General features: G+C 41.4%; 1 protein-coding gene across 7 annotated transcripts in view; it reads right to left on the bottom strand.

Moving 5' to 3' along the window:
- dock7 (dedicator of cytokinesis 7) overlaps positions 1–12,249 on the bottom strand; it is a 46,939-nt gene that overhangs the window by 10,145 nt on the left and 24,545 nt on the right. For 2 of the 7 annotated variants that reach the window (XM_085436927.1, XM_085436926.1), the window contains exons 20-38: positions 11,970–12,201; positions 11,718–11,882; positions 11,507–11,527; positions 10,054–10,223; positions 8,834–8,926; positions 7,182–7,271; positions 5,822–5,917; positions 5,534–5,674; positions 5,161–5,274; positions 4,712–4,879; positions 4,467–4,606; positions 4,155–4,324; positions 3,727–3,905; positions 3,451–3,633; positions 2,815–2,974; positions 2,445–2,541; positions 1,378–1,395; positions 308–404; positions 63–197 (exon numbers count right to left, since the gene is read on the bottom strand). In XM_085436927.1, the coding sequence (XP_085293053.1) occupies positions 63–197; positions 308–404; positions 1,378–1,395; positions 2,445–2,541; positions 2,815–2,974; positions 3,451–3,633; positions 3,727–3,905; positions 4,155–4,324; positions 4,467–4,606; positions 4,712–4,879; positions 5,161–5,274; positions 5,534–5,674; positions 5,822–5,917; positions 7,182–7,271; positions 8,834–8,926; positions 10,054–10,223; positions 11,507–11,527; positions 11,718–11,882; positions 11,970–12,201 (2,469 nt within the window). The remainder of the gene's footprint in view (positions 1–62; positions 198–307; positions 405–1,377; positions 1,396–2,444; positions 2,542–2,814; positions 2,975–3,450; positions 3,634–3,726; positions 3,906–4,154; positions 4,325–4,466; positions 4,607–4,711; positions 4,880–5,160; positions 5,275–5,533; positions 5,675–5,821; positions 5,918–7,181; positions 7,272–8,833; positions 8,927–10,053; positions 10,224–11,506; positions 11,528–11,717; positions 11,883–11,969; positions 12,202–12,249) is intronic. The other 5 variants (XM_085436929.1, XM_085436928.1, XM_085436932.1 and 2 more) reach the window with 3 other exon arrangements.

The raw sequence follows: 12,249 nt of genomic DNA on the forward strand, positions 1-12,249 counted from the left end.
TATGTAAGCCTGGAAGATGAAATAAGCATGCTTCACACATAAAGAAAGCCCAGTAGTCTAACCTTAGATACCAGGGCCCTCTGTGTGGCAAAACAATGCTGAAGGTAGAGGGCGCTCTGGTTGCAGGCCATGCTGTGGAGCAGCACCTTCAGCACTCCACCCAGGATACTCTCCTTGGATTCCGTTACTGATGCCGTCTGGAGGGAAAAGGACTTATAAGCAGCTGTAATAGGCCTCTGAACACAGCCTGACTGGGAATATATGCCTGTTTCCATTTAGTGTGGATACGTCTTCTTCGCTTACATACCTGTACAATAATCTCCAGAGTATCAAGTATTATTAAATTGGCCTCTGTTGCGAGATTACCATCAATAAGAGCTTCATGTTCCAGCTCTGCTCTCGTCCTGCACAGACACAAGACGACGCCGTCACAAACTGAACTCATACATTGCGGTGTTGATGATGTGCCACTGAGCGCTGCATGAGCTTCCAGTCACCACATTAATCCACTGCACAGAATCATGAACAATGAAGAAAATTTAGAGGAAAAACATGTTATGTGTGGTGTGGATGCTCAGCCAGCTGTGTCTAAAACACAAAACAGTATGTTTACGCTATTTGGTTTTTTTCTGGCAAAATCAAAGAAAGCCCTACACTGAGAGACAGTTAGCCTAAACCTATCTGCTCTTTTCTTAGAGGAAATATGAAAGGCATTAAAAGACTGGCATAATTTAAAGTTAGAAAAAAGCAACCCATTATTCCTGATCTACAAGAAGAACGCAGTGACTTTTATTTTGTTAGTCTACATGTCCTAAAATGCCTGTGATTGAACTGAAACAATACAGAACTGAATAGGTGACCGATAAGAAAAAAAGCTTTTGCCACATTTGACTTCCCCCCCGGCAACATCAACCAGGGAGCAACATCAGTCAGGACCCCAGAAAAACAAGCACACTGGTTAAAAAGCAGAACAGGCCCACTGCAACCACTACCAACCCCAATGCAGAGTTTGTTGTTACCAGGACAGAGGGACTGATGGGACAAGGGATTTGAGGGTCAGGGTCAGGATCAGGGGGACTCTCTTGGTGCTCTGATGTGCATGTGTGAACTTAAGTTAAAATGGAAAGGAAATGAATGTGAACAAATCACTGATTGCATTAGTTGCTAAAGTGTTAAAGTATCTCACTCAAAATTATGTTAATTCAAAAAATTGTTCATGACTTGGTGAAAGCTAAGAATCAAATACAAGCTAATCAGTTCAGTCTGCATCCACTTCACCTGTCGGACTTCCCACATGCATGGCAGTACACCTTAAAAGAGGCACTAAAGCAGGGAGGAATTTAAAGGAGCACACAGCAAATGTGGACCATACAATACCTGACTGATCTGTGACTCCTACATTAACACACAGTGACATGAGAGAACAAATGGAAATTAACAGAAGACAAATGCTGGAGCAGAAATGATAAAAGAACAGGAATTAAAATTAAAACAGTAAAACAAAAAGACATAATGCTATATTTTTTGTCATCATTGGACAAAAAATATTGGCAAAAAGATGCAAAACCTTCAAGCTTTAAGCTCCCGCGTTATAGAGATACTTTTAGATAAGAGATAGAGATACTTTAGCTAAAAGTCTGCACTGCAATCACATATTGATTGCTTAAAATCCACTGTGTACATTGTCCAAACCTTGGCAGTGGCATCCTGTAAAGGGTATAAGTAAACAATTTACTGTTAAATCAAAATAAAGATGCAATAATGGAGTGGTGCCACAAAAAATGAATATGACCATGAAGCCAAACTTTAAATCTGGACTGATGAGAAATCTTTGAGATTCTTTTCATACATGAAAGAAAAACCATTTCCATCTCATGGTTTTCCACTACCTGAGGTTCATTTTGAACTTTAAGTCCTTTACCTTGTTAGAGTGTCTTTCTCTTAAGTGCTTTATTTGCAGCATTACTGAGAAATGGGACCAGCTTTTTAGTTCAACTTCTGCCTATTTTATGTAAATTTAAAATGCAATTGGAAACAGACCTGACTCGTGCATGTGCCCCTAAGAGAATAAAGTTCCACAATGCCATTAAAAAACATGTATGTGTAGTTCCTCAGTCATCCAGGTCATGGTAATCTAAGAAGCTTGGAAAGAAAAGCGACTGGACCTCTTGTGTCCTTTGATGTGGTCTCACTCTTCAATTGCATACCTACAACCGAGGCAGTGGAGACTATGGAGACTCCCACTAGGGCTTAAATACCTTGGACTCTCCACCATTTGGTCTTAGAACTGAAGAAACTTCTGAGAGGTGAATGTCTTTAAGAAACTTAAAGAAGTCCAGTCGCTTTTCTTTGCAAGCTCTTTAGATTATTAAAAAACTGTTGTGTTTTTTTGTGCATGAAACAGTAATCAGAAAAATGCCCTTCAACAGTTCAAAAGACCATACTTGTCCATCTTTTCGCTGTTTTGTCTCCAGTGGGTCATGTCTTTTCTCCATCGAAGGTTTTCCTGGCTGCCAAAAGCACTGCCAGATGGACTCCGCTCTAGATGATGGGGAAACATTATTTACCATTTCTTTTTTAAACAGTGATGAAAGAGGCTCCCTGCACACAAAAAACGTGACAAACTGGCTGTAGCTATATTTACAGTACTTTCAAAAGGCACAGCTAAATAGACGTATGTATGCATGCACCTGTGTCCAGGAAAAAAGCAGAATACACTGATTATTGTGTTGGTGTAATCCTTAAATTTTGCTTCTCAGCATTTATTTCTTCCTACCTGCAACTGTGTGAGTGTGCCTGAAGTTTAAATCTCACCTAGCTGCCCCCGGCTGCGTCGCACCATTTCCTGTCTGGCCCCAATGCTGCCCAGTATGGCTTCCTCCAGCTTGGCCTTCATATCTTTGGATTTCTTAAAGGTTAGGCTGTTCATGCGTTCAAACGCCTTCTTCCCCTGCATGGTGAACACAACATGGGCCTTGTATCCATGAGGTAGAGGGTGAATGGACGGACAGAGAACACACACAGCAGGGAAGTTACTTGCAGCGAAGCACCAAGCAAGCAAAGCGGGTTAGTAGCATGAAAAGCAAATATGCAAGCACAGCACAGCAAACAACCAACACACAGCATAGCATAAAGAGCTTGAAACACACAGAAGGAAATAGATAATTATAGAACCTTTTGAAAAGAAATGTAAAGTTAGATGGTAAATGTGAAAATATTTTTAGTTAAGTTAGTACTAGAGCACATGCAAAAGTTTAGTTTTGTAGTTTCACCAAGTTTCAATCAGAAATATTATCCAGGCGCATGAGCGCCCCCAATTTTAATATAGAAAATAAACAGAAGAGGTGGACGTAACCCACAATGTAGATTCCCCCAGTATGCAGTGCGCTCTCAGGTGGGTAATTAATGCTTAATTAGCTCAAACTGTTAGGCAGTGATTGTTGATGTTACCTTGTATTCAAAGCAGGAGACGCAGAGGTAGAGGAGATCCAGAAGGCGGTTGAGCTGGGACACTGACAGGTCTGTGAACCATTTCTGTAACACGAGCTCATCAGCATTCTTTAGCACCCACAGCAGACAGATCAGCAGGCTCCGACTGGACTCGGCCGAGAAGCTCCCGTGCTGACGACTCGCCTGGAATGCGAGAACACAAAAGGAGGAAGCAGCACACGGCACTGAGATATTTCCATTAACTGCAGATAAATTGATACAGTCACTGTGTCTTACCTGCGAGTTGAGCAAGAAGCTGCTCGGTCGGGACATCGGAGATGCGGTTGAGGTGCCTGCTATTGCCATGGCGACAGTCTGACTGATCATGCTGTTACCTTCTCCCTCTGTCTCTTCTCCGCTGGTGCCAACAGCTGCCCCCTGAGGGCCGCCCGGTCGACCCCACTGATTATGTGACTCTAATAAAACAAAAAGGAAAGAACATAAGTTGCCAAATAATCAGACATGAGACAGCAGACAAAGATAAAAACTGAGGAAGATAATACATTTGTGTTTTGACAAGGAAATTATCTTGACAAAATTGAAAGAAGACCTGAGAAAATATTTAAACTAATGTAAAGGTTTAAAAAAAAAAATCAAAAAAGTAATCAAAAGATTCGTACATTGCTAACTCTTAAGCTGCTTCATACTAAAAATGTCACCTGTACCTGTAAAATCGTGGAGTTGAGGCAGTGCCTCCATGACAATGCTGATAAGAGGCAGGTAAAGCATAGCAACACGGGCCTTGACTTCAGGGTCGGCATAGCGAGGATCAGAGTCGTGGCTGGAAAGGAGGTTGTGAACAACGCTCACTACTTTCTTATGCAGACCGAACATCCTACAGCACACAATACGAAAGAGAAGAAGCAAAACAAATTTAAAAGGAAACGAAATGGAATGTTTTAGCTCAATCACGGGAAGATTCAGACAATAAAACACATTCACATTTAGAATCTTTCTTAATTAAAACATCTTCTCACCCCTCATTGTCTGGGTCCAGTATTACTGACAGTTCAGACAGTACCAGTCCAGCCAGATAATGCTGTTCTCTGAAGGGGACAGACAGCTCAAACATGTTGGCTATCTTTTGGTCCTGGACGTGTGTGGAGAAGCCAGAGCTCTGTGAGAGATAAGAGACACTATTAATAGTGTTGGACTGTACATAAATCTAACATCTGTACGCTGAAATTTTCAGAGTTTCAGCCTTTTAAGAGTAAAAATTGACCTGCGATGTTGCTGAGGACACAGAGGGAGAAGGAGAGGCAGGTGGTGTGAGCAGGCTGCAGGGCAGGTTGAGGGTGACGTAGTGTTCATGACTGCAAACAATCCTTAAGAAATCAAGCCGCAAAGACTCCAGGGTTGGGTTCTGTAAAGCATAAAGCTTTGTGGACACCTAGAAAAAGGTAACAGAAAATACTCATTTACATATTACAAACAAAAATGGAGCATGTGCAGTAAAGGAAAGTGTTGAAATGTCATCACATATTAGGCTGTTATAGTGCTGTAAATAAAGCTGAAATGCACAAAAAGGAGATCCACGCTTTAAATAGTTTAATGAAGGCCTAATCAGAAATTTCGGCACTCACCTGGCTTTTTTCCAGTCATACTGATCCTGACAGCCATGGCAATTTAAAAATTAAAAACCAAAAGACCGAGAAAAACAAACTCATTTACCTGTTTCCAGTATGCCCTAATCAGGCTGAAGACAAAACCTCGGTCCATAACTGACAGCAAGTCATTGAGAAAGAAGGCCAGGCTCATGTTCAGCCTCTCCACCAGCTCCAGATCCTGAACGGATGAGAAAACATGCTTTATACATGTCACGGGCATGCCTTGGAAATTACACCCCAAAACTTAATATGCCACAAAATAATGTCCAGAAATGACAAAAATATATGAACATACAACTTCTTTTACAGTTTTAACAACTCATAAGATTCCTTTTTCCAACTTTCCCATATATAACAATCCTGCAAATTCCTGTTCCAATCCAAACTGACAAGCCTCTTACAAACACCTCAAGACACAGAACTGGGTCATTATTTACCTTTTGGAAGCGAGAGACAATGTCACCAGCGATGGTGCTGACCAGAGCTGTGATGTCGTCCATGAAGCGTTCTGGGAAACGGTTCTTCCTGGGTGACTCTAAGCGGTCAGTGAAGTAAAGGTGGTGGGTAATACTCTTCACCTGAGGTAAAGGTGTTCATTGGGTTAAAACATAAGCTGTTGGCAAGTTTTATTATCATTATTAATATTATTTTTTATTTTTACACAAAAAGAACAATGTCAGACAGACCCACATGTGTTACACTTTATCCAGATTTTGTTTTCTTACCATGAGTTCAAAGAAAAACCAGGCCTGTTGCAGAGCACCCTCACGTACACTTCCACTGCTCACCACCCACTGGAGAGCCAACTCTTCATGGAAGAGCTGAGTCAGAAAATCAAAACGGAGACAAAGAAAGAGGGATGGACAGAGAGGGAAAGGGAAAGCAGTACAGCCAGACAGAGATAATGTGAGGCACCAGAAAAAGTAACCAAGCATAATCTATACTTAGTTCGCCTGGTCAGATAGATCTCAAAATGTATTTATTTTCATGGGTTATGACATAAAAGAAGTTTTAGATTGGCTACAGACATAACCTGCTAGCAGGTATCAACTGTTGTGACCAGGAATATAGAACAAATAAGAACGCGTACTAGATTCTCTATATGAAAGAACAAGACAGCCCAGTAAAGCTTCTGCTCCTCCAAAGCTGAAAATGAACTTCATTGCAGACAGTTAGATATTAATAAAAAAAAAAACTGTTATAGACGTGTGCAACATTTTTGCTTTTAACAAATGATGCACTCCTTTCACCATGGAAACTGCAGTATTTTGTAGTGCGACCTAATGTATATGACTAAAATACATTTCTCTCTTTTAAAGACAGAAAAATAATTCTAGTTTTACAAAGAACAACATTTTTTAATTAATTAATTAATTAATTTTTTTACATTTGGTCGTCTTATTATGCAAAAATAACATTTTTCGAGTTGTGTGTATTTTATGCAACACTAAAATCCACCACAAGTCTGGCTAACATACTGACTTTTCATCAGACTGGTAAGTCTTAAATACATCATTTTAAACCTGTATTGTACTGCCTACTGGAAAGAATTATTTTATTAAAGAGTTTAAGGTTGTTATAGCAGACACACAGCTTGGTATAAAACACCAAGTAAACTACACCTGCTTAAAAATTCTATTATAAATTGAATTTTTTCAACCTAAGTGAAAATTATGAACTTTGTCCCGATACGACACTAAACATACCCGCCCACCTGTCTGTATGTTTACTGGTAAGTATGTCCTATGGTAACATAGCACCTGACTGAAAGTCAAACAGTATCAGATTTTTTTAAATGAAAACCAGATACAATTTGCACTCTGTGACTGAGCGGTGGACAATAAAAAAAGACTTTCCAATAGTCAGTGTTAGCCAGATTACAACCAACATTCACATCACATCAAAATATCCTCATATTGAGAACAAGAGGCAGATCGGTGACATACAGCATTCAACAAGACTCCACAACAACCAAATACGACATCAATCAATCCAGAGGCACACATCCACAGACAAGACAGGTGAGGAGGAGGAGGACAAGAGGTGGCTGGGGGTCGGCTCCTCCCCCAGTGCAAGTGGCTCTACCTTTTTTGTGGGCAACCGTCCTGTTAAAGTTTGCAAGAAACTGGCGCTCTCAGTGTGCGAAGACATGCGATTGCCACAGCGCTCCATGGCCTATGAGTGGGATGAATGGAACGGTGACAGCAAGGTTAGTGGAGGAGCAACGAGAGAGTGGGGTTGCACCTTCTTCCTCAGCACACAGGCAAAACGTGCGTGCTGAGTAACACAGCCCCCTCACACACACACACTTTTGTGATCTGTTGGACATTTTCATACATGAAGACACAAAACAACAGACACAGGACAGGGCCACAGCACTTGAAAAGCATTGTACCCATAATCTAAAACAGCTGATACATCAATAGTTTGAGCATCTTATGGTAGAGATGCAAAATGGCTACACAAAAGTGCAATCAAATGTAGTCTCAACATTAATAATGCTTTTGTGCAACACTGTAGCCATTGCTTAATAATGAGCCATTCTGCATCCCTCCAGGTAAATACAAGACCTCAGAGATGGTTTTATTGCAGGTAGCTGGACAACATCCTATGCTAAATGCTTATTATGAATGTGCTCTGCCAGTCTATGCACATTTACTGTGGTAAGCTAGGTGTGATTCTATGGCTACAATATGCCCATTTATTTTTATATTTGTATAAATTAATATGTTATGACAAATTAAAATGACAGAGGACTTAAGATCACATTAAGATGGAAATTGAGGCAGACAAAGACCACACACGTAGATGCACAGTCACACTCACAGATATACCATGCTCCAGAAATAAATGAACTGTGGTTGAAATGAGGGGTGTTAGGAGAGGGTCATGCAGGTTAACTAGCTGAGAGCAGAGGAAATCCATAGAGGGAAAGAGGGATTTTTTTTAAGGGGGGGGGGAGATAAATAATAAAAAAAAAGCATAAAAAAAGAACGACTAGTCTGCTGATGGAATTCTAACACAACTCTCGTTTTCTCTACCAACCCAATTATTCTCTGAAAGATTGTGTTGGATTTAGGCTAGCAATGACTGATCACAGTAAACCCAGAAGAGAGGTCAACAATATCTGAGAAACTGCTACCATGGATTGCTCTGGCCTATATTTGGATACATCTTAATTTTGGCTACTTTTAATGCAGATACAGAGAAAAAAAGAGATGTGTTAGATGTGATTCGCAAAGAGGGCTGACACCTAAGACTAACATGACTGGAGGGTCATGGAGGCGGCTGTGACTCCCACGTATGGGATTAATGGGAGGGTTGTGACTTGAGGTATAACAGAATACTGTAATATTCTGAAGTTTTGGTCTTTTATGTCTTTGTCTTTAGAGTCTTTGATACTAGCCACTTTGTGTGTGGTTTAGAAATATGTGTACTTTGAATTTTTAAAAAAGCAAAATGTGGTCCGCATCACAGCCAGGTCACTTAAAACCACTGCAAAGAGCTTGAAGGATAGGCTGAAAATATTAATGAAAGGTGTGAGCATGACAAAATAAAAAGACACAAAAATGAAAAACCTTAGAATGGATAAGCACTGATATACCCGATATGCCTCGCTATTAATGATTCCAGCAAAGCACACAACTAAGCCAAAACTCCAAATATCTCAGTATCCCTTAAGTGTAGGTTGTTTTTGTCGTGAGGCAAAGTGGAGGACGGGGCATTCATAAAACCACCTGCATGGTTTCTGGAGCGGACCCAGGGCTGGATCCCCAGGGGGCACTCTTAGAGCCCATGGTGTTCACCCACGAGTTGGATCGGTCTAAGCCCTAGGGGGGCCAGGGTCAAAGGACACAAGGCAGGCAGGAAGCAAGGGAACAAGCGAGCAGCACGGGGGGGAGAAGGAGGAGGGAAGGAATAATGACAAGTTAAAGAGGTTCAGAGGTCAGGACAGCTGGACGATGCCAAGGGCCTCAAAACGGTTAGCTGTCAGTAAATTAAAAATCATCACCACATAGGAGCAAAGCACAAAGGTTCTCTCTCTCCCTTTCCTTCTCTGCGTTAAACCCCCACCCCAACAACAACTACCCCTCCCTAAGAGACAAGAGAAGAATGGTTTAGTTAAGTATTAGCAGCAAAAGGAAACTCATCAAAAAAAGGGGCTGCATCCATCATGTCATGGTTACAAATATAGCAAGACCATTAGAAAGGCACATTACATCATTCAGTCACTGTTCACGTATTTGTTGGGTTTTTTGAGGGGGTTATATGAAAAAAAAGTTTGAAGTGGGAACTCCCAAATTATATGAGACAAAATACATGACCTCAATTAAAAGAATAAAATGAAATAAAAAGGAACAAAGAAATCAAAAAAAGACTGAAGAGACTATACTACTGTTAGAGTCCTCAGAAAAGACATGGCTATTGAAACAATATTTAATCTTGACTGATTTGACTTTAAACTAAATACAACGTACATTTTTCACAATGCATAATAAGCATTATTTGTGCATAGCATGTGAGTGAGTGAGTATATGTGTGTGACAGGTTGCTCGTACAACGGTTGGAGAGATAAGATGTTCAAGCTTGTGTTTGCACAACGCTCATGCAGTTTACATGTTGATAAAACTGTGGGTCACTGTGCAGAGGGAGGCCTCTACCTTGTGTGGTTTAAGATACACATATTCAGTACAAATACCTTACACGAGTCTGTCTAAAAATACATCACAGAGCAAGAGCTCCTACATTACAACAGTGTTAAATAATTAACTACAGTATCTGACATCCACATGGAGTATGTATGAGCCAAATTTAGAGCAAAGTGCTCCCAAAAATATGAGCGTGCGTTCAGGCCACATTTGGACCACATGTAAGAATTTTAGTGCTTCGTTAAAGATTTAACAGAAAACTGAATGACCACTCAGAGAAAGGGTCGTGTATGACTTGAAGACCTTACCTTGCTGCCAATGATGGAGCGGACCTCATCGTCAGGAGAGGTGGGCGTACCGGAGATGTCGGGGTTACTGTTGCTAAGACTACGGGAGCGGTTGAGGTTAAGGCTGGCTGGTCGAACAGCTGAGCGAGCCATGGTGGCATAGTGAACCGAACCTCCCAACCCTCCTGGGCCTTTGGTGACACACAACAAAAAGAAAATGAGGAAAATAGGACTTCGATGAGCCACTGCACCTAACTATCCAGTAATTAACCCATCATTTCAGAGTAGTTTATTAACACTTCTGGCAGTGGATGGCTTAACAACAAAAGCCACTGCAAAAAACCCCAAAAACCTGTATATACCAAATACAAGCCAATACTAGGGATGGGTACCGGTATCCGGTGCCATGACATAAACGGTAGTAACCAGACCGAAAAGCAGCGCACATTTCGGTGCTTTATTTTTTCCTGAAATGTCATACACTTTGGATTCCAGCCAATCATTTTACCTTTGCAAGCGTAGTAGGCGGGCCCAGGTACGTACGTTCTTTTAGAGCAGAGCTACAGGTTAAAAATGCCCAAGGCGAAGCGGTCCAAGTCTGGCTGTACTTCACAGCAAAAGATGCAAACTCAGCAGCCTGCAACAAGTGCTTTAAGCTGATACTGTGCAAAGGAGGTAACTTCTCGAATCTGAGGAAACACCTGGCGACGCATAGAATTTTGTTAAAGCCGAGAAATGCACCGTATTTGATAGCTTGCTGCGAGACCTCACACCGAGCGCATCTACTGCGGGTGTGGTGCCTGTTATCGGACCCGGAGTTAGCAACATCCCCCAAAAACCCGAAGAATAGAGTCCTGGCCCCTAGCCCTGCCAGTGTAGCAGAAATGATGACGGATGATGATGCAGCAGCAGCTGTTCTTCTCTGCGTGAGTAGCTTAATGTTGTTCGTGTGTAATTTACGTTGAGTAGGCTAACCACGTTATTACATTAATGCATGTAAGGTGAACTAGCAAACATTGTCGTAGTTACATGAGGCTGTCTTCTTGTTTGATGGCAGATACTCCCTTCACCCTGGCCAAAAAGGCTAAAATGATCAAAGAAAAAGTGGAAAACAGTTAAACATGAGAGGTTTTTGGACAAAGTTTGTGTTTTTTTTCATTGTTTAAGCACTGCTTCCAGCCAAGAGTGATACCTTATATGCCCCATAGCTGCAGAAAAGGCTAACATTGTTATCTTTTTACAAAAAAAACAGCTGAACATGAGAGGTTTTTGGACCAATTTTGTGTTCTCCATTCTTTAAGCACCGGTTCGAGCACCGTTTAAGCACCGGCACCGTTTCAAAAGTACCGGTTTGGTACTGGTATCGGATAAAACCTAAACGATACCCATCCCTAGTCAATACACCAAAAAAACAACTGTAACTTTTATCCAAAGGCTAAATCTGTTGTGATGTACAGACGCTGGCCATATCTACCTGTTAAGGATGAGTTGGTGTCTGTGTTGAGCAGGTAGAAGACAAAATGGATGTGGGAGGAAAAAAATAGTAAAAGATGAAAAGAAATAGATAAAGAAAATTATGGCAGGAAGATTTGATGAGTTAAGGGTTGAAAGGGGTTAACTTAAAAGGAGAAAATAGAAGAAGATTCAGGATAAAGAAAAATGGGAGGACACTGTAGTCACTGTACCTGGCGAGGGTGAGTTGGGGTCGGTGCTGGGCAAGCGGAAGACATAGTGGATGTATGAAGACAGCAGGCTGTTGCGGCCATGCATGTCCTGGTTGGTGTCCAGGTACTTATGAAGCCGGTTCACTATGGAGGCCATCACCTCGAAACATGCTTGCCCAAGATTCACTAAAGACAAAAAGAAGAGCTTTCTGCTAGTTAACATAATTACAAGTGTAGCCTTTCGTTTTTATCTGTTGCAGGCCTTTATCATACCTATCTGTCCAGCAATGACGGGCGGGCGCACTACCAGCAACACCAACTTGTCAAGTAGAAGGTGAAGGAATCGAACTATTGGTTCAAGTTGGGATGAGTTTAGTGCTGCAATGCTGGACTTGAGCTCAGTTTCCAGGTTGTTCTCCATGATTCGCATGTCTCCTATCCTTACTGGGAACATGTGCTCATCCAGGGCATGCACCAACGCAAAGAACTTATCCAGGTACTGGTCCTAATGATGGAGAGTTGGAGGAATGGGGGTAGAGATGAGGTTAATAAG

The sequence above is a fragment of the Copadichromis virginalis genome, linkage group LG17 (assembly GCF_057382275.1).
Source record: "Copadichromis virginalis isolate Kocher_CV1m ecotype Utaka linkage group LG17, C_Virginalis_male_GT1.1, whole genome shotgun sequence".
Taxonomy (NCBI): Eukaryota; Metazoa; Chordata; class Actinopteri; order Cichliformes; family Cichlidae; genus Copadichromis; species Copadichromis virginalis.